Source organism: Dasypus novemcinctus, chromosome 20 (assembly GCF_030445035.2).
Source record: "Dasypus novemcinctus isolate mDasNov1 chromosome 20, mDasNov1.1.hap2, whole genome shotgun sequence".
NCBI classification, from domain to species: Eukaryota; Metazoa; Chordata; class Mammalia; order Cingulata; family Dasypodidae; genus Dasypus; species Dasypus novemcinctus.
Window position 1 is genome coordinate 29488663 of NC_080692.1, and position 22853 is coordinate 29511515.

Genomic DNA, 22853 nt, shown 5'->3' on the forward strand with positions numbered 1-22853 from the left:
TCCTGTTTTTTTTTTTTTTTTTCAGAAAGTAACCCTAGGTAGAAGGCCAGGGTGATCATAGGACTCACCTTTGTGTGCTTCAATTTTCTGAAGGATCACAGTGCTGCATATTGTTCTCGTGTATTTTGGCATGCATAGTATTTTGGCTAGAGGGCACGTCTGGTCTGTCACAGCTGGAAGCAGAACTGTTAGGGAATTAATCAAGTACTACAGCAAAGCCATGTTCAAGTCTTAATCCACATTCTTGTGGGTGTGAACCATTGTAAATAGAACCTGTTGAACATATTATTTTTGTTTAAGGTGTAGCCCAACTGAATGAGGGAAGGTCTTAATCAGCACCACTGGAGGCTGTATCAAGAGCTAGAAGCCAGAAGTTGGCTGAACCCAGAAGAGCAGACATGAAAAAGGAGAGGACCCAGGGAAGAGATTCATGCCAAGGAACTCCAAGGATTGTGGCAAGCTGGCACCAGAACGCTACAGAACCCAGGAGGAAGCAAGTCTTCTAGTCCCTGAGACCATGAAACAATTAATTCCCGTTGCTTAAGCCATCCCAGTGTGGTATTTGTCATAGCATACTGGCAAACTAGGACAAGAATTATATTAGGGTTTTTTGTTTGCTTTTTGTTTTTAATATTCTCCCTCTTTCTCTTCTCTGCCCTTGCTTCTATCTCTCTATGCTCTGTTTTGGTGACCTTATCTGTTCTCAGAGTTTCAATTTTTTTTCTTTCTGTTTTCCTTTCCTTAACTTTTTACTAACTTTTCACCACTAGAAATAAATTGTTAGCATTTTAGTATGCATTTGTAAAATTTGTTGCCCTGTATAGTTATCTTTGCATATAAAAATAAGACAACTAGGATAGAAACTTAATGGAATCTCTGACATTGTACAGGGTAAAGATTAAGGCACAACTGGCAAAATGTTTGGGGGAAGACAAGGATATGTCATGTCACAAAATATACATCTGGGCACTTGTACATTTCTCCAAGGATTCCACATACATGCAGCCAACAGTTCATTTCTTTGTCACTTATCACTAAGCAAAAGGTCCAAAATACCATAAAATCAGTCCCATTTGGTATCATCTGTTGCTTCAGGAAAACAAAACAGAGACTAAATCTGAGATAAATTCTAGGAAGGAAGCACTCTCATTTTCGTTCTATTTTCCATAATCAAAATTGCTGGACTTAAGAGCAATTTTTCCTTGCTCAATAAAATTTGATGGGATGGGGAATCAATTTAATGAGCACCTAGAGAGTGTGTCAGGGGCAAAAAAAGAAAAGAAAGAAAAATCACAATTTAGAATATCAATTTCTATCAGCAGCCCCAGAAGTTGAATCATTTCTTGAATAAATTACTTCCGCTTTTGTCATGCTGGATCAGAGAGGTGTCAATTTTTTTTCTTTTTTTTTTTAATAACCTTCAAGTTTCCTGCTAGCAGTTTAGAGATTGGTCTTTTTCTTTGTTGATGCATGTCTCCCCACACTTTTATAATTTTACTCTCTCAATTGAGTGTGAAAGATATTAGGCGATGACTGACGATACCATTTATTCTATATTAGAGTTTTCTACTGCATCCCGAGACCAGAGTGACTTTAGAGGACAGCAAAAAGGTGAGTTAACCAAGTTACTGGGGAAAACTGTGTATACGGACCTTAGGCTAAGAATGAATGGGGGTAAAATAACTCAGGAGTTGAGGGTGGAGACAATTCTGGGATAATTTGAGGAAATTCTTTTGGTTCAGTTTGAAGTCCACAGTTGAAATATGAAAATTAGGTCTCAGGTAAACTTTTTTCCTAAACATTCAATTCTATCATATCCCATCTGTGAAATGAAGGTAGGGCTATGGCCTTATTCTTTCTTGTTCCTGAATTAAAGCAAGAACTTTGTTGTAAGAACTTTATCCTTTTAGTCATCTTGGAATGACCTTGGATCCACTGTTTAAATTGTAAATATCTGTTTTTTTCTGATCATGAAGCAAGGAGAAGACAATCAATAATTTTGTTAATGGCTGATTATGATTTTTGTCTGGAAAGAAACTGATTCACATATCTAGATTCCCCCAGTCTTCTCCCCAGGTTTTGGACCAGAATGGTGACAGGCAGAGGAAGAGGGTATCAAGAATACAGCAGAGAAGTAGTACCTGTGACTCTATGGGGATTTGAGAATTTAAAAACTGTTTTTTGTAGAGATTCCCTAAAAAAAAAAAACTATCTGAGACAGCCATATAATAGTGTAAATGCCAAAATTAATATATATATTTTATATATTAGGCAGGAGACTTCCAGAAGATATATTCTTTAATCTCCAGGTTAAAATAAACATTGTTATATATGGAAGTTCTGTAATTTGCTTTCCTAAAACACTTTAAAGAAAAAGATAGATATAGGATATTGATCATAGATTACGGAAGAGTAGAATTGATTAAGTGAATTAGCAGACTCCTTCCAACTCTCAGATCATAGTATTGTTAGTTGGAAAAATTTAAAACAACAATAAAATGCCAGTTATACGTAAGTAGGACAGCATAAATTTTTGTGAAATTTGTGGTTGGTTTTCTCTCATACTTTTCTAGTGCAGCTTTCCTTGTTTATTAACTTAAGTTTCCTGAATGTACTTTCAGATACTAGTATAGAAAACTTTATCTTGGGAGGTAGATGGAGGACCTTCTGAGATCAAATCTCATAATAGGTATTCATATACTCTGCCCTCCTTTAGTAAATGTTCTACTTAGCAAAATGTAAGCTAATTTGCCATGCCAGTTCTACCTCCTCAATCTTCAGTCTATTCAAAATCAATTAACTAGTCAAAGGCCTGCTTTTTTCATATGCTCCACTAAACTAGGGACATTGCCTTTTAAAAAGTTTGTGTAACAGAAAGATTCATGAAGTTTATTTTATAAACTTCTTAAAAAAACAAGGGAAATGAAAACTATTGTCCCAATTTCTACCACCAGTAGTTAAATTATTTTCTTTTTTCCATGTTTCATTTACTTTTGGTTTTTATGCCCACATGATTTTGTATAGTTACTTTATACATGTATTTTGTAATCATCTTTCAGTTGCATAAGTTTCTCTGTTGTTGTTACATAGTCTTATTATTGCAGTTTTTAATGTTGTCATTTGAAAGCTTTAATATAATTTGCTAAACCTAAATAAGATAGATGTACATATTACTATAAATAAAGCAGCATTGGGTATCTTTATTTGTATAATATTTCCCTTCTTTTGGATTATATCTGTGCTAATTTTTAAAGAATAGAAATATTAAGTCAAAAGGAATATACATCTTAAAGTATATGCTTAAGGTCATACAACTGGTGAGCTAATGATAAATTGAAACCTGAAAATAATAATTTTGATTTTTAGGCCAGTTGTGTTTTATTTATATATAGTGCACATTGTACATTCTTGTTTATTGCCAGAATGGCCATTTCTCCCAGGGTGCTCTACTTGGGAAAGGGAAAATAGATTCAGAACTTTAAAAGTAACATTAAAAATCTTTTTAGCAAACTGTGTCATGTTAATTATAGAAAATATGGAAAATATGACAGCAAAAGTAAGAGGGTAAAAATCACTACTCATTCTATGACATGGAGTACTTCATTATCACTATTTTGATACATTTTTGCCTTTCTTTCTATGCCCACTTCAGCACATATATTCTACTAAGGAACTTTTAATATATGTATTTTAAAGTTAAGTTTAAAAATATTTCTTATTTTACTGAATTGCCTGAATGGGATGGTGGCTACAAATATTCAGTTATTTTTGATGGCTTTTTTTTCTTTCATTTAGCCTAATAGTGAACCTTTCCCATTTCATTATTCTTGTAAGGTAAAATTGTACTTTTAAAAAAATTGTCACTAGAAACCTAGTGTTTTGGATTCATCAGTCCAAATATTTATCATGCAGAATTCTCTTTTCACTTGTTTGCTACAGGTTCAAGATCAGTTCTTTTAAAAGACATTTCTCAGTATGATTTCTTTTATTTTAAAATGTACAGACAGAATGTTTCATAGTGACACACATATCTACAGGATAATTTATCTAAAAATTAAATAGGAAAATGAGGGCCAAATAGGCAAAATTACTTTCTTAATTAAAGATTCCTAAGTAAAGGACGTGTCAAAACCAGAACTTAAATATCCAGTTTAACAGATTTTTTTCTCTGCACTCATGACTCCTGAACTATTAGACAATGAGACCTCTATGATTCTGAAATAAAAGTTTGGGAAAATATTTGAATTAAAAAACAAAATAAATCAGAAAAACTACCAAAAATCCAAGAAACTCAGCTTTCCTAGGTACAGGTTGAATGCCACACCAGGCCATCTTAAGCATGACATCAACTTAAACAATGTTCTTCCAATAAGGACAGTTTATGAAGCATTTCTGAGATAAGTAGGTCTTTTCTTCTCATTTAAATTTCATTAAATTTGAATAGACAATCCATTCACGTGGTTCAAAATACAAGAGGTAAGAAAGAAAATAAGGTGCAAAGCTGCTCTCTTATCTTTATCCTCAGTGACTCAAATCTTTTCCCCAGAGGCAAACGTTAGATTCTTGTAATACTTTCAGAAATATTGGCATACACCGTTCTGCAGTGTTCCTTTCCTTTAACCATATATCTAGAAAATCTTTCATTACCAGCATGAAAAGTATGTCTTTACTCCTTTGTTAGAAGCTGCATATCATCCCACTTTATAGATGTGATGTATCAAAATGTATTTGTGGGCCTTTTATCGATAGACATTTAACGTTGCATTTAATTTTTCCCTTCCACAAATTTTGCCTTATAAATATGCCATTTTGCACATGTAGAAAAAATATCCCAAAGAGAAAGAATTGCAGGGTCAAAGGGTAAATGCCTTTGCTTTTTTTGGTAGACATTGCCAAATTGTCCTCCAAAGAAGTTGTGCAAATTTACATTCCCACCAGCAAAGTGTGTAGGCCACAATTTCAAAGGGAAAACTTTAACTTGATAAATACAGTATGGTCCCCAATAAAGGTATGGGTAGTTACCCTGGTCTCGAGAGATTATCACTGACAGATCAGACAGGGAAACTCTAGGGTTTGGATCTCAGTTCCCACTGGGTCAAATTTCTTTTAGATCCCGTAGATCCTTCCCTGACCTGTTCTTTTCCCTCAGCTTTTCTTCTGATGTGAGATTTTTGCTTTGATTTCTGTTCTTGCAGCATCTTCCAGGCGCTCTCTTTCTTGCCACGTGGCAATAGGTTTGGGACTTCTCACTGTAATTCTCATGAGTTTACTGCTATACCAATGGATTCTGTTTCAGGGTAAGTGCTACCTTAAAGCAAATTTAATCTTGGATTGTTTCTATTTTGTATTTTATGAAAGCAATATAATGTAACAGAAAATTGAAAAATGCAAAATAATGCAAACAAAAGCCGTCCTCTATTCCTACGCAACTATTTCTTGTTTGAGGTTATTCTTGTATTTGGCGCCATGCATTTTACTTATTTTCTTTACAGAATTGCAAACAAATCTTTAACCCGCCCCTCCATACACTATTTTTTTCTTTTTAAAACAAAACTAGATATAGTTCTTATAGTTTATGTAGATCATAGTATATGCATGATTTTGTATTTTGTTTTAAGAATTTTTATATTGTCATAAACATTTTCCTGCTTACTGCCACATTTGTCATGATAAACAAAAAATTACAATCGTAATATTAATGGTGTTTAACTCTTCACCTAATGAATATATAATTATTTAATTAAACATACCCTAATTTATTTATTTTTGTCATTCACATTTTGTAAGGTTAACTTTTCTAGGTTTATTTCTTCTAGCCCCTTAAATCTGATGACCCAGTGGACCCTCAGTTCATTGTTTCACAATCCAGAATTCTAATCTGAGATTTCGTTTTCTGGGGATTATTGTTAGCAGCAGTATAAACAGAGTTTATTCATTAGTATTCTAAGGGTGCAGTCCCAGGACCTCTATCTCAGACCCAAGTCCTATCCTTGAAGAAAGAGATTCCCAGGCAAGGCAGGAATTTCTGATGCATGCTGAGTAAGGCCACAGTGGTATGGAAAATACCCAAAATCTTAAAGGTGCCGATATTATAGCCCTATTCATTTATTAAATTATAAAAGTTCCATATCCCACTTTATTTTTTTATTGTGATCCCATTTATATAACATGAAATTTACTATTTTAACCATTTTAAGTGTACAATTCAGTGGCATTAATTACGTCTCCAATGTTTCCCTTTCACTTGACGGAACTGTAATCAAACCATTTTAAAGAAATGAGAATCTGTCTATATTTAAAATGAAAGCAAGGGGGGTTCTGTCACTCTCCACTTTACTATATGATAACTCTTTTCTGTCAGAAACTTTATTTTAATATCAATAGTAAATTCTTTTTGCTGAAATTTAAGTTTTCTGTCATATCCTCAATGGTAACAGACGATTGCATCTGTGATAATAAAAAGGTAAAAGCTTTCATTTTAATTAAGATTGCTCTTACTAGTTTCTTTCCTTTCCTTATGTACCATCATGAGATATCAGGCTGCAGCAGGGAATTCTGAAAGAGTCTGCTCATTTTAAGCAATGCGCATTATGCTTTTAAATAACTTATGCATTGAGCAGATGCAGACAGTATACTGTTATATAACAGGCAAAAGCACAGTTATTTTATCTGACATGTAAAAATCTCATGTGCATGAAGAACCCTAGTAAGAGTAATGTCCTCTCTCTGTAGTCCTCAGCCGCATTGTGCCCCATTTCCTTCCCTGCTCCTTCAATTGTAGTCACATCCTTGCTTGATGGCATGTGCAGTAGAAGTGATGGAGCTGGGCATTGTGAGGTCTTCAAATTGAGACCATTCATTGTTGGTGTTTGTGTGTGTGTTTGTGTGTGTGTGCTGAAAGACACTGGAACTGTCATATTCCATTCTATCTCCCATTTCATTTCCAAGACTTAGTGTCAAGAAAGATGTGAACCAGGTACTGTGCCTTTCTAGGCTGCAGCTACTCTGCTTGTACCAACTGCTCCAGCTGCCCAGATCTCTGGATGGGGTATGGTAACCATTGTTACTACTTGTCAGTGGAGAAAAAGACCTGGAATTCTAGCATGGAATTCTGCTTATCTAAAGACTCACAGCTCCTCATGCTTAGGGACGACCAGGAAATGGTAAGTGCAAGCATTTAGAAATGTGGGGTGGTTTGTTGGTGAATGTTGTACAAATCATAACATGTATCTGCTTTTGTGGAACAAAAGGAATCTGATTTGGACGACACTGTGTTGTTTCCTTTCCCTTTCCCCCTTTCCCCTTTTTCCCCCCTTCTTTCCTCTTTATTCTACTCTTGTCTTCTTCTCACTCCACTTCTTACCCTTTCCCTACCTACCCCAACGGCTCTCAGGACCTGTGTGTGTGTGTGTGTGTTAGACATGAAAGGATGGTGAGGATTGGAGAGAAGAATTAGACCTGCAATACCGGTCTAATGAAAAGAAACATCAGGTCCAGAAACTCACTCTAACAACAAGGAGGCAGCACATTCCTATATAAGAGTCCGTGGGGCTTGGGAGGAAAGGAAGAGCGAGATCATGGAGACTAGGAGAGGGACTCTGGTGAAGGCTTAAATGCCTTCTTTTTTTGTTTGTTTTTTAGTTTTTAAAATATGTTTTCCCTTCGTTAGACAACGGGGGCAAGAGGGAGGACAGGAGGAGGAAATAAGAAAGGAAACTCTGTGTGTGTGTGATCTTAAACTCCAGCTGGTGGGGCTCTACTTCCTACAGGTCTCTTGGGTACTTCACTCTACCAAGCAGTTTCGTGGAATAAAGCTCTCTATTAGTCCTAGAGCATCTCAAGGTGACACAGAAGCTGACATCCTGAGCTAGCCTGGTACAAAAATAAAACTAATTCATCACTGTAAATTGCATAAATCCTAGTTTGGTTTTTTAATGCTAATATCATGCTGATTTTTACATTTGCTGTTGCTTTCTGTTTTCTGTTTTGGGTAGAATAAAATTATGGAGAACAATTTGTTGGGAACTCAGCTGTATTAACATACCTTGGGGAAATCCAAATAACTCCAAAGCAGTTGAGGAGAACATTTAGTCCCTAAATATTTACCTTCCTATTTTAAGAAGAGATTAAAGCATTGAGATTCTTGTTTTCTGTCAAAGGAATACTCTTCCCTTTGAAATTCTGGATAGAATTTTAATTTCCTTTATGCCTTCCCTAAGCTGAATGGTAGGATGTTGAGGTGTATTCAGTAGACATATGAAATCTTACTTTTATGGCCTGTGGTCATGGTAGGAGTTGGAACTGTAGCAACTCCTCTTCTTACCCCGATACAGCTGCTTTTGGAGACTGAAGCTGACTGAAGTCAATAGCAGAAGCAAGGAAAGAGCTCAAAACAGAGCTGGGGAGATACCGACAAACAGGTGCAGTGAGTCATAAAACAAGACATGGCCCCAGAAAATTGTGGTGTGGTTAATAGAGATTACACAGTATGAAAATGCGAGATGAAGTGGTATAGAAGGGTAAGGAATAAGGCATAGAATATATGGGAGTTGGGGCTATTTCTGTTTCTGAGAGATACCCAGAGAAGGGAGGAGTCATAGAGGGTCTAGATTTGGAAGGATTTTATACTTCTTTTTTTCCCCCTTACTTTCCCTGGATCATGCCTCTAAAGTTGTCTAAGCTGAACAGAGTTAAATTGGCTGCATTTCTAAAACAGGTTTATTTTCTCTTAAGGTTCCTTGGTTTAAGTCAGTATTGGAGAGGGTAAAATATCCCTGCTAGTTTTAATAGCAACTACAGATAATTTTTGCTTCTGAAATGGCTGTGGAATCTTGCCTGATTCTCTGGCCTAATTCTTTTTCTTGCAGCTTTTGTCAGATTGTGCAGAACCTACTTGACATATCTGATCTCCTCAAGCTCCCGTACTTTTGTCATTCTTCCTTTCTCAAGGCAAGAGTTACATACTTTTTGAAGTGTGTGTGATATTCCCAGTGTCATACGTGGGTCTGAGCAGTTACCAAACTATTAAAAGTGAAGTATCTCAAACTGACATTCTACTAATGGAGAATATTTCTGCTAGAAAATTAGATTGCTTCATGCTAGAGGCTGCAAGGCTACAAGAAGTACCCATCTCATATTGTTAATCATATTTCAGTAAGATACATAAGTATTGTCACTTTCCTATCTCAGATCGATGATAGCAAAGTGTACAATTACAGCAAAAACTACCAGGTGTTGAATACCTCCTATGTGCTGGGTGTTTTATATTTATTATTCTTAATCTTTACAGCAATCCTACAAAGCAGAGTTCATCATCTCCATTTTATTGATGAGTATATAATAGAATTCAGGAATTAATGGACATGTCCCAGGTGCCATGTCTTTTAAGCGGCAGAACCAGGTTTGAAACTCTACCTCAGACTATCTTGAAAGCCATTTATAGATATATTACATTTGACAGCTTCCAGAATGCATCTCATGAACTTTGAAAAACCAAATAACTTTCTCTTATTAAATGTCTGCTAGTGACTTTTCTTTTCTATAAATGTTTCAAAAATTATTTGAATTTGAAATATGGAATGTACATTATCTGACACTTTAGATTTCAATATATTTAAAATAGCAAGATGCTCACTTATTATCCCTTTTTCAGTGGACTTCAAGTAAAGGTTATTCTTGAGAGAGAAAATAAAAACAAAATTGAAATTGAGTTGCTCAGATATTTCCTGTTAACATTTAGCATCTGCTGTTTGTTGTTTTTGCTCTTTGATTCAAACTCTTGATTTTTTTTGTCACTTTTTGACAAGGCACAGTTCATTTTGGATTATAGCACTTGTATTCTTAGGTTATTTTTGTGTTATTTTGGTACATAAATTCACTAGAGAGTTCCCCATGGAACTACTTTGGTTTCTTTGAATCTGTTCTGACACTCCTCATCCTTGAAGCATCCTTCTTCCTCATTAGCATCATTCGAGATTATATTGTCAGAACTTAATTTTTTTGACAAACTCTCATTCTCCTTAAAGCATCTTCCCTGTTAGAGTCTGTAACCTTGGACTGTCTGTATTTCACGGAACATTTTGATATTAGCTATTCTTATGTTTAGGATTTATATCTAATTATATCCAAGGTTTCCTTCTTTGAATATTGCAATGCAAATACTATGATAACATGGTCACTTTCCCCCATATTTTTTAGCAGAATCGGGTAATGGTAAGATGTTGTGTTCTTTCAGACAGTCATGATTTATTTTTACTATACTTACTAGCTATGTGAACTTTAGCACTTTTCTTAACTTCTTTGGCTCTCAATTTCTTCATGTCTTAAGTGGAGATAAAACTTTCCAGAATTGTGATGAATGTAGAATAAGAAAAACTATGTGAAAGTTCTTGCACATACTGGGAGGCTTCAACTAATTCTCCTGGCTGCTCAAAATAAAGCCCAGGGTCAAAAATAACTTTCATTTTTCTCTTCTGTCTCCCAAGACATGACATTTTGGTACAATAAGTATTACAAATAAATTATGACTTGTTGAGTTGTATGTTTTATTTATGAGGAAATCTGAGAGGATGTGTCAGGAGGTTGAAAGAAATGCCTGGAAAGTCAGGGTAAATGGTAGAAGAATTGCTTTATGGTGGAGCTCTAGTAATGTCTCTGTTTTTTGTCCCTCCCTGCACCATCAGATCAAACAACCAGTATGGCCTTTACACCAAGGTGTGGTAAGCTAGGATATCTGTCTCTTGTCTTTCAAAAACAAAAGCAAATGGTGGTTTACAGAGCAAGGCCTTTTTACTTTTAGTGTTGTGCATTTATGCAATTTATAGGGAACATTCTTGACAACATTAAGCCCCAGTAGATTGTAGTCTGTCAAATTTTTCTTTGTAATCTCTTAATATATCTGCATGTTTCCAAATGATGGCGATCAATGTGTACACACTACAGGATATCTGAAAAATCTGGAAATATGGGATAAACTTATTTCTAAACAGTATGTTACTTCTATTTTTAAGTAATATGCTGAATGTAATTTTTATTCAATCTCAGACACCTTTCCAGGCAAAGTACTTCTATGTTTAAAGCAGTGGATTTAATTACTAATCTGAAAAAAGTATAATAAATATATTATTTTTCCTCATATTTTTAGACCTTGTTGTTACTCTATACTGTATTTTTTTCAGATTAATATTCATACCCATTTCTTTAATTTACTTGGAAAGTTGTCTGCAGATTGAAGAAAAACATGAAAATGATATTATTTAAAAATATAATAGACATTCTGTTTAAAACTATATTCGTCCTATATTCTTATACTTTTTTTGCACCCCGTATTTTGTGTTCTGTTTTTATAGTGTAGCATTATTTCATTCCTGCTTTTCCAAGCATCAAATTATTTTAGGTATTTATATTTTAAAATTCTGTATTATTCCATTACTGCTTAACTATAATCGTATTCTTGGGCAAAATGTCACTTCTTTACAATTTTTATGCAACTATGATCATATTTATATGAATTATTTTTCTTTGGGGTCATTCCATTATGTGTAGCTTAGTAGTTTTGCTAATATTGTTAATTGTTCTTCATGTAGATAGGAGTAATTTAGCTATAAAACATGTTATTTTGCCTTAACAAAATTTTAATTATAATTTTAAAATTACTTCAAAGACTTATGGGGGTGTGTATGGTATAAATATTGATTAATAAAAAAGTGAGAGATTTTGTTTGTTTGGGTTCTGTCTTTACCTTGTTCTTAGGTTTTCCATTTTTCTTTCTAAAATGCAACCAAATGTTACAAACTCTGATGTGACATAGCACTTCATGTGTTCCTGTCCACATCCTCTGGGGGCAGGAGGGCTGAGTTAACACCCTTGTTTATGCTTTTCTTGCTGTTTCTACACTCATTTATATACATAAATACATGAACACGTGCACATGGGACGTGGTTAATGCACTCTCGTTTTGAAGGTGTCTTCCGGGTGGGAGGTGGAATGTGGGAGGTGGGAAGAGGAAGTCTTTAGCCAAGTCTGTCCCTCCTTCCTCAGGAGTTAACCAATAATTGTGCCAGATTCACTTGTACATGTTGAGGATACACCAATAAAAAAAGAAGTGAATAAATGTAACAGAAGGCTTTTGAGTCAAAGTGACATAAGTAAAAATTTCAATATTCAGTCTTACCAATGAGAGGCAGTAAGCTGTTGTGATCTGGTGACTTAGAGTGGTATGGGTCTTAAGAATATAAATGAGGGCAGGATTGGGTTTTGTTAAGTGGAAGGTTATTTAATCCCAGTTCTTCACACTCTAATTGAGCAAAAATTTATCCATTTCTGTTCTTTATTTGCTGCCATTCCTTTCCTTGAAAGGAGGAGAAAAAAAGAAATGAACTGCTTTGCTACTAATTCCAGTGGAGAAATGAGAAAACCTATTGTTTTTCCTAATATATGAGTAATCCTTTTAAGCAAGTTAAGAAATACATGAATGGTTGCAATCTATCCTGCAAATTAGATGCAAATAAATCTCTTGGATTTTCAAAACCCTTTATAGGAAATGAAAATACACAAAAGAAATTCAGTAATAGTCTGACATAATAGCGTTTCTCTTCTGACAAAATTCCCAGGTTTAAGGGATCTGACCGGGGGTACAATGAAAAACTAGATGTGTTAGCATATCACAGCATATGATGCAGAGGCCCCCGAAAGAAACTGACTGGAATCTAACATTATAGTAGATGCTTAAGCTGTCATCTTGATCTGTTTCACAAGAAAGAATGTACAGTTTCTTCCCTTGCTGAATGATCATGTTACTTGGCACAGCTTAGGAGTCTCAGCCATTTCTTCAGGGCTACTGAGGGTGCAGTTTAAAGAGAGAGGTGGGTTGCAGAAAGATGGACTAAATCAGTAGATGGAAGCCTTGTGTTCTAGTACAAATCCTTAAATCCTACCATTAAGTTACAGTGAAATAACATATGTCACTGCCATTTTTGCATATCTATTTCTCCAAGGGAGAGAAATTTATCGAAGAATGAGAGAGGTAAAAGCTAGTTCATCAAATTTGAAAATGTGATGCTCTATGTGATGGCTGCAGCCAGATAAAATGGCAGATTATCTCAAAGCATTAATGCAGGAAGGAGGCTTGAGCCAGATGATCAACCAGAGAATATATGATCATGGGGCCAAGGTATGGTTCTTTTTCTTTAAAACGTTCAGATCAAATTCTAATTCAGAGATAACCAATCCAACCCAACCAATCAACCAAACAAAACCACAAAGAAACAAGCTTCTTGGAAACAAAATAGAAGAACAAACAAATAATCTGAATACTTCCTTTTTTATTTCACAAGGAGTTTGCAGTGACTTCAAGGAATTAGAATAAGAAGTAGAGAACAGAAAGGAAGTCAAACAACTATTTCATTAATTACATATGTAGTATTTGCTGGACTTACAAAGACATGAGCTATCAATACATATGAATGCTACTGTACACATGCTTGCCTACCATATGTAACCTATAGGTTTTGGTATTAAGACAAATATGAATACTTCTGAATATACATTCATATTCTAAAACATATACAAATATTGAGCTGCTTATTTTATTTTATTTTATTTATTTATTTTTAAAGATTTATTTATTTCTCTCCCCTTAACCCTCACCCCAAAGATGGTTGCCAGTGTCTGTTAGGGCTCAACCTTTCTTCTTCCTCTAAGGCTCAATGGTCCCAGCTTCTTCCTATCTCTTCTCTTCTCATCGTCTTCCCTAACCTGACATAGGATTCATCTCTCTTCAGGGCCTCTGGATCCTCCTCCGTGTCTATGGAGCTCACTCTCTTTTTTCGCATATCCACTTCTGTGTTCTCCTTGAGTAAATGTCTGTTTATATAGCCCGCTAAAGGGGCGGGACTTAACCCTGCATGCCCTAATGATGTGGTCAAATCAAAGCCCTAACCATAACATAATTTAATCAGCTGAATCCAATACAATCAAAGGGTCTCATGCCCAGACCATTTTTCAAGCATAGTCTATCTCTTTTGGGAATTCATAAATAATATGAAACTGCCACAAGTAGGACAAAACAAAGTATATTGCTACAGTTCAATCCTTATCTATGTATTCAGTAATGATGAGAAAGATGACTGTTTCCTCAGCAGTATTTAGTTCTTTTTTTGAAAAGATCTGTGTATCTATCACGTACTCCATTGAATCATGGAGGAAGTTGGGATGGAAGGGAGAGGTAATATCTTATCTGACAAGTTTCAAGCATGCAATTATAGACATAAGTTCCATTCTAGGAAACTGCTCCACTCTGTAATCAACAGCTCTCTAGAATTAGAAATTAAAAGAAGGATTAATTTTTCAGAGTGGTAGTGATGAGGGAGGATGTAAAGAATAATTATTTAACCTTGATACTGCGACTCTGCTTTGGTTTTCTGTATCTTTCTTAGCTTTTGGTTTTGTTTTGTTTTTCATCATCTTCAATCTCTCCCATAGAACCTGCACAAAAAGTTTCTCAGTAATGACTTTTATTGGGTTGGCCTGAGGAATAATTCTGGTTGGAAGTGGGAAGATGGATCAGCCCTAAAATCAAGGTAAGGGGCTTCAAAGGAATGCATAAAAAAAGGGGAAAAAGGGATGAAACATTATATACCTGGGGAAATAGATCAAGGATAGCAGATGGAAAGGAGAGAAAAGGTTAGAAGGACAGGAATTACGAAGCAAGGAAGAGAATGAGAAGTGGGAAAGGGGGGAAGCACACATGGCTCAACTGATAGAGCATCTGCCTACCATATAGAGGGACCAGGGTTCAATACCCAGGGCCTCCTGACCCATGTGGTGAGCTGGCCCATGCACAGTGCTGTCGTGCGCAAGGAGTGCCGTGCCACACAGGGGTGTCTCCCACATAGGGGAGACCCATGTGCAAGGAGAGTGCCCCACAAGGAGAGCTGCCCCCACCTGAAAAAAGCGCAGTCCCCTCAGGAGTGGTGTTGCACACACGGAGAGCTGATTCAGCAAGATGACGCAAAAAAAGAAACGCAGTTTCCTAGTGCTGCATGATAATACAAATGGACGCAGAAGAACACACAGGGAATGGACACAGAGAGCAGACAATGGGGGTGTGGAAGGGGAGAGAAATAAAAATAAATCTTTAAAAAAAAAAGTGGGAAAGGGATAAAAAAGGATGACATATTAAAGAAAGGCTGATGAACAGTTCTTATTCTGCTGTGTTGTTGTTTTTAGGAGGTATCGGGGATCAAACTTGGGACCTCTTACATGGGAAGCAGGCACTCACTCATCCACACTGGCTCCTCTTAGTCTGCTGTTTAGAGAGCTGAGAGAACTAGGGTCCTGAAGAAGGAGAAAGAATGTGCTCAGTTTATCCCTTCCTGGCTTTTAACTTCTTCACTCTGCATGCCACCTTAAGCAATTAACTCTTCTGGTTTCTTCTAGGATTATTACTAACAGCTTGGTACAGATGTGTGGGGTCATCAGCAAAACAGATCTGCAAGCCTCGAGCTGTGAAGTTTCTTTACAATGGATCTGTAAGAAGGCCAGACTGTGATGGATGGCCACTCTGTCCTGATCTTCAAATCTGTTATATAGCTCCCTAAAAAGGGGAGCTGGCCACTGAGAGTTGGGGCAGCCCAAGTATGTATGAATGCAGAACCTTCCATGATATGGTATTAGATGTAAGAGTGATGCAGCTTCCCAGGAATTGATGCTTTACTGCTGGATTCTCTTTGAGATTATTTAGATATTATGTTAATGATTTAAAGGCAATATCTAGGCAAATTTGTGAAATAGGAAAGTTTGTTTTTATTATTTCCCTCATCACTATCCCCCACCATCTCTGTCAAAAAGTTCTCTTTCTGTTATAATCCCAGTAATCTGATGAAATCTGTTCAAATATTTACTATTGCTAATATAATAGATGACTTTTATGTGTACAACTGGGTTATCCTGTTTCTTCTTCCAAATAATATATTTTAATTCATACAGTGGCTCTTTGCAGATAAAGCTTTACTCTAAAGAATAATGCTAATGAGAATATAAATTATGGAAGTGAGGGCAAGGAAGTGCTTTCCAGTTCTCAGCTCTTTATGTCATAGAAACCTGGCCTTACCTGAATTTGTTTTTTCTGAGTAAGCGTAATTATGGTTGAATAAACCAGTGTGTGAGCATATTTTTTCCATGTTGTGAGTGTGTGGTTGCCTATTAGTTCCACCACAGTAGTCAATCTTGTAAAGCATTTTCATGGAGGAAAGTTTACAGAAGGAGTTTACATGGTTGGGCCCCTGTTGGGTACTGAATCCTGTCCCCCACAAAAGTCATGTTCAGGCCAAACGCTGGTCCAGTGGGTGTGAACCTATTTGTAAATAAGGCCTTTGAAGATGTTATCAGTTAAGGTGGATGAGGGTGGGCCTTAATCCAATATGGCTGAAGTCCTTATAAGCTAAGGAAATTAGACACAGAGGAAAAAGTCAGAGGGAGCAGCCAGAAGCTGGAAGTCAACAGAAACCAGAAGGGAAAGAAGACATCTCCATGTACATTGCCATGTGACAGAAAAGTCAAGGAACCCCAAACATTTCTGACCAGCAAGAACATTCTGTCCTGGAAGGAAGCAAACTGTCTAGTCTTCCAACCAATAAATTCCTGTTATTAAGCCCATCCATTGTATGGCATTTCTTTAAGCAGGTTGGAAACTAAATCAGCCCTCAAATTATTTTAGGTTCTGATGCCTGAAAAATGAGAATGGCTTTGTTATTTCTCCTTAATACAGATTGGACGTAGACAAGGAGGAAAGGTAATGTTTAAGGGTCTGGGAGGTAGTAATGGAGGGACAATAATCCTGAAATGCTAGTGACAATGGGTTGTAATCTAATCATTTGTCTTTTTCTTCCATATTTCTTTTAGGGCACGGATTTTATCTTATCTACCACTATATCTCAATATCTCAAGCATCTATGATAGTGCTTACATTCAGTGAATAGTAGATAAATGAATGAATGAACAAAAATTTAGAATTTTAAAATTCCTACTCTGGTTGTCTTAGCTCAAGTTGCTTAGAGGAATTAAGGGCAAGAAAAATGTGTATCCTAATTTTCCCTAACCTACCTGCATGAGCACTCAATTACTGATTGTCAAAAGACAAAGGACCAGTTCAATCTGGATGTAAGGCTCATAGAAGAAAGTAATGGAAACAGGTTCTCATTCTCTATCATATCTCACCTTTGGCTCTGTAGTAAAATATTCTTACATTGTGGTGGGAGGGGAAGGATTGGGGTTATCCTTTGGTGGTGATGATGGTGACTCCCAGTTGGTTAAAGATGTAATGATAGTGGTTTCTCTTGGGCCATATCTTGGCTGTTACAGGATGGACAATCTCATTTACTTATTTGAAGAGAAATCAAGGAGTACAGTAGGCTTTTTTTTTTTTTTTTTTTGAGTACATGCTTTATTCAGATATTCCTTAAGTTTTTTTTAAGGAGGTACATGGGGATTAAACCTGGGACCTTGTACATGCAAAGCAGGTGCTCAACCACTGAGCTCCACCTGCTCCACATATAGTAGGCTTTTAAATGATGTGCAGCTCCACTCTGAACAGGGTTCAGTCCTCTTATAAGGATTTTCTCCACCTGCCATCAGAATTGGGTCTAGTTCTCCACTGCTTTGTCTCCTATAAGGATGGTACATTAGAAATGGCAGCTTATTTCTGAGGCATTTATTTATTCCTTGGACATTTTTGTTAGGGGCTAGGATCAGTTTTCATAATTATTTTACCTTGTCTAGTGAAATAGTTTGGTAAAACAAAAAACTATATACTTTATAATCATCAACTGCACACCTGTTTGCACAGCTGATTCCTCTAACACACAATAAGCTCATCTAAGACATGCAGCATTTTAAGTAAGATATTTAGTAACGTTAATAACAAAGCATTAACAAAATGAGAATCCAGAGAAGGTAAAAACCTCCATAGAGGTCAAGTCCACATGATACATGAGGGCTCAGTAGGAAACATGAAAGAAATAGGACCGCATAATCCTTGTAAGGTAGCAGATATATTAATAATGGAAAAGTTTGAAATATTGTGAGAATTACCAAAAAGTGACAGAGACTCAAAGCAAGCACATACTATTGGAAAAAAAGTGCCAATAGACATGCTTGACACAGGGTTGCCACAAACCTTCAATTAATAAAAAATGCAATATCTGTGAAGTACAATAAAGCAAAGTGCAATAAAATTAGGTATGCCTGTATCTGTTATTGTGACCTATGATCGATGATATTTGATTTACTCTTGTAATTGTTTTGGGGTACCATGAACCATGCTTATATAAGATGGGAACTTAATTGACAAATATTGTGTATGTGCTGATTTTTCCACTGACTGGCCATTCCGAATCTTTCTCCCCCTCCTTGACTTCTCTTCTCCTTGAGACACAACAATATTGAAAATAGGCTAAATAATAATGGTACAATGGTCTCTAATTGTTCAAGTGAAAGGAAGAGTCAATTGCTAGAAATGACTAAGCTTAATGAGGAAGACATATTAAAAGTGAAAGCTAGGCCTCTTGTGCCAAAAGTTAGCCAAACTATGAATGCAAGAGAAAAGTTTTTGAAGGAAATTAAAATTCTTACTCCAGTAAACACATGATAAAAAAAAAAAAGACTTATTGTTGATATGGAGAAAGTTTAGTGCTTTCTGAATAGAAGAGCAAACCAATCACAATATTCCTTTAAGCCATAACGTAATCTAGAGCAAGGCCTTAATTTTCTTCAAGTCTATGAAGGTTAAAAGAGGTAAGGAAGTTGCAGAAGAAAAGTTTGAAGCTAACAAGTGTTGGTTCATAAAGTTTAAGGAAAGAAGCTGTTTCTATAGTATAAAAATGCAAGGTAAAAATCAGCAAGTGTTTATGTAAAAGCTGCTGCAAGTTATCTAGAAGATCTATCTGATGAAGATGGCTACACTAAACAACAGATTTTCAAAGTAGATGAAACAGCCTTATATTGGAAAAAGATGCCATCTAGGACTTTGATAGCTAGAGAGAAGAAGTCAATGCCTGGCTTCAAAGCTTCAGAGGACAGGCTAACTCTCTCGATGGGGCTAATGCAGCTGGTGACCTTAAATTTAAGCCAGTGCTCATTTACCATTCCAAAGATCCTAGGATGCTGAAGAATCCTGCTACATTCTCAAATAAAGCAAGAATCTCTCTAGTACATAGTCAATGTCTAATAAAAGAAACAGACTAATATGTCAAACCCTCAATGTATGCATGCAACTGTGAATCATATTCTTGTAAAATTGAAACTAGTCTATTTATACCTATTGCTTAAGAGTTACCGCTTGTAAACCTCCTTGTTGCTCAAATGTGGCCTCTCTCTAAGCCGAACTCAGCATACAACCTTCCCCCTGGCGTGGGACATTACTCCCTGGGATGAACTTCCCTGACACTGAGGGATTATTACCAAGTCCTAACTAGTGATGCATCTGGAAAAAGACCTTGACCAAAAAGGGGAAATATTAAAGACAATGAGTTTTTATGGATAAGAGATTTCCCAGTGAGTAGAGAGGTCCCTGCAGAGGTTACACTTATGCAAGTCTCAGCAGGATATCATTGAGTGCCACAGTAAATAATGCCTTAAAACAGTGGGACTCCTGAGGGCTCTAGAGACATTTAGACACTACAGGCAAGGCAGACAATCTCAGGAATTTGGCACCCTGTCAGTGGGCCCTGCCCGGGAATAGATTCTCCCCAGTGTAACAGAATTAGACTCATTCATAATTTCCTTACACATGGCTCTTCTACCCCTTTAATTTGAACCTGTAATTAGCACTATACTTTTAAAATATATGTCCCAAAGGACTTAAATCTTCAGTCTGTTCATATGCTGGTTGAGCCCTGAATCTCAGCAGAGTTGCAACACCTACTCTCCAGTTCACTGGACTTGCCCAAAACAACTAACAAAAAAATGATAATGGACAACACCATCCCCCAAAACAGAGCATCTACAACTGCAAGTTCCATCCATCTGCCCCAAGGGATCTAAGTCCCGTGTCAATCAGAAACAGAGTGGGCATTACCTTCCCCAAATCCTCAAGATTGAGGAATGAACAAACATAAGGGGGAATGCAACTATGGGCTAAAGTAGACAAATTGTTCTAGCAATGGAAGAATTTACATCATTGATATAAAGGTGGTGGCAATCAGAGTTTGTGAGGGGAGGGAGAGGGAAGAATGGGTGTAACTTAGGGGCGTTTTGGAGACATTGGAATTGTCCTCCATGACATTGCAATGACAGATACAGGTTATACATTTTGCCAAAACCTTTAAAATTGTGCGGGACAAAGTGTAAACTATAAACTACAGACTTAGTTAGTAGCAATGCTTCAATATGTGTTCATCAGTTATAACAAATATACCACACTAATGAAAGATGTTATTAAGGTGGGAAAGTATGGAGGGTGGGGAAGGTTGGGTATATGGGAATCCCATATATATATATTTAAATATGGAATGCTTCACAAATTTGTGTGTCATCCTTGTGCAGGAGCCATGCTAATCTTCTGTATTAGAGTCCTGTATAGTATAAAAATGCTTTCATATACACTAGCTTATGTAATCCTCACAAGATGAAGTCATAAGGCAGATGATCATTACAGCTTTCTAATATGAAAACTGAAAATTTCAGAGCCATAAAATATTTTGCCCAAGGTCAGAGCCAAACTCCCAACCTAGTACTTCTTCAGATTATTTTCTTTTTTTTCAAAGGTTTATTTTTTATTTATTTCTCTCCCCTTCCTTCCCCTCCTCCCTGCCCTCAGTTGTCTGCTCTCTCTGTGCATTCGCTATCTCTTCTTCTTTGTCTGCTTGTATTCTTGTCAGTGGCACCGGGAGTCTGTGTTCTCTTTTGGTTGTGTCATCTTGCTATGTCAGCTCTCTGTGTACAGCACTACTCCGGGCAGGCTGTAGTTTTTTTCACATGGGGCAGCTCTCTTTATGGGGTGCACTCCTTGAGTGTGGGGGACACCCCTGCTTGGCACAGCACTCCTTATGTGCCTCAGCACTGCCTCTGGGCTAGCTTACCACGTGGGTCAGGAGGCCCTGGGTTTGAACCCTGGACCTCCCATGTGGTAGGCAGATGTTCTATCAGTTGAGCCAAATCCACTTCCCCAGACTCTTTTCTTTTGTTTGTAGATGGAAGTTAAATTCTTCCTAAGTTTATCACATGCACTTATATATCTCTTCTAGATTGTGATTAAAGAAAAGTTTGGTCAATTATTTCACTGACAGAGGCAAATACCTTTGAAAAAATGTCTCAAGTGAACAATGCTTTCAATCCACTTAATTTTTAGATACGTTATTAATGTAATCTTTGGTAGTTCTAGAATTCTAATATTCTAGAATAATTAAATCGCCTAATAGATATTTGGAAGCATAGAATTCAAATGTCTTTCAAAACAGAATCAGACTTTTGAGGAGTCTTGTTTGTATTAGTGTGATGGCATTGATAGGTGGGAGGACAGATGTATTAGAAAATAGAAGTTTGGCTTTGTGAAAAAGCCTGAAACCAATATTAGACAGATGAATACTCAGGTTTACAAGAAACTCATAAAACGGTTCCTTGATGTACACTAAAGTCAGATTGATTAACTTTTCCTTGCTTTAGCTTTCAGAATATTTTGGAAAAAAAATAGGTATTTTGTAAAAAATGATATTTGACATGGAGACAATGAAGCTGGCTTTTTTTTTTTTATTGATTCATTTTTTAAAAAAATATTACATTAAAAAAATATAAGGTCCCCATTCACCCCCACCACACCCACCCCACCACTTCCCCCCACAGTAACACTCTCCCCCATCATCATGACACATTCATTGTATCTGGTGAGTACATCTCTGGGCATTGCTGCACCCCATGGCCAATGGTCCACACCATAGCCCACACTCTCCCACGTTCCATCCAGTGGGCCATGGGAGAACATACAATGTCCGGCAATTGTCCCTGCAGCACCACCCAGGACAACTGCAAGTCCCGAAATGCCTCCACATCTCATCTCTTCTTCCCATTCCCCGCACCCAGCAGCCACCAAGGCCACTTTTTTCCACACCAATGCCACATTTTCTCGATTATTAACCACAACAGTTCATGAATAGAATATCATTAAGTCCACTCTAATCCTTACTGTATTCCTCCTTCCTGTGGACCTTGGCTTGGTTGTGTCCATTCCACATCTATGTCAAGAGGGGGCTTAGATTCCACATGGATACTGGATGCAATCCTCCTGATTTCAGTTATAGGCACTCTTGGCTCCATGGTGTGGTGGTTGACATTCTTCAACTCCATGTTAGCTGAGTCGGGTAAGTCCAATAAATCAGAGTGTAGGAGCTGAAGTCCGTTGAGGCTCAGGGCCTGGGTATCATATTGTCAGTCCAGAGATTCAAATCCCCTAGATAAATCTTAAACCCCAGCACCAACTATAATTCCAGTAAAGTAGCATGAAAGGCTTGTGAAAAGAGATCACATCTGAGTCCAGCTCCATCACGCAGAAACACCAACTCCAAAGAAGGGCCAACTGACATGGCAGTGAACTCCATCTGCCATGGCCATAAAACCTGTGGGTCTCTTTAGCCCTCAGAAGAACCAATACGTAGGGTTGTATCTACTTTATCTGTCTCTGAGACTCTGCTCACGTGTGCATAAGGGCAATCCTTCTGACAACCTCCAGACTCTTTTTTAGAGACTTATAGCCATATAAACTCATTTGTCCTTTCCATTTCCCCCTTACATTAGGTCAAACAGCATTTTTAACTCCTGTTATTATATGTAGACAGGGATATTCTGCTGGTCCATGTTGAACC

At 36.9% G+C, this 22853-nt stretch overlaps 1 protein-coding gene and 1 pseudogene across 1 annotated transcript; one reads left to right on the forward strand and one right to left on the reverse strand.

The window, feature by feature from the left end:
• Positions 1 to 954: 954 nt before the first annotated feature.
• LOC101440654 (killer cell lectin-like receptor subfamily G member 1) lies at positions 955 to 16171 on the forward strand. Its single transcript, XM_058282751.2, has 5 exons — positions 955 to 1611; positions 5196 to 5297; positions 6994 to 7163; positions 14482 to 14579; positions 15439 to 16171. Exons 1-5 carry the CDS (start codon positions 1530 to 1532, stop codon positions 15548 to 15550), a joined length of 564 nt encoding a protein of 187 aa, XP_058138734.1. The 5' UTR covers positions 955 to 1529; the 3' UTR covers positions 15551 to 16171.
• Positions 16172 to 20496: 4325 nt separating this feature from the next.
• LOC111762528 (U6 spliceosomal RNA) lies at positions 20497 to 20597 on the reverse strand (annotated as a pseudogene).
• Between the last annotated feature and the right edge of the window lie 2256 nt (positions 20598 to 22853).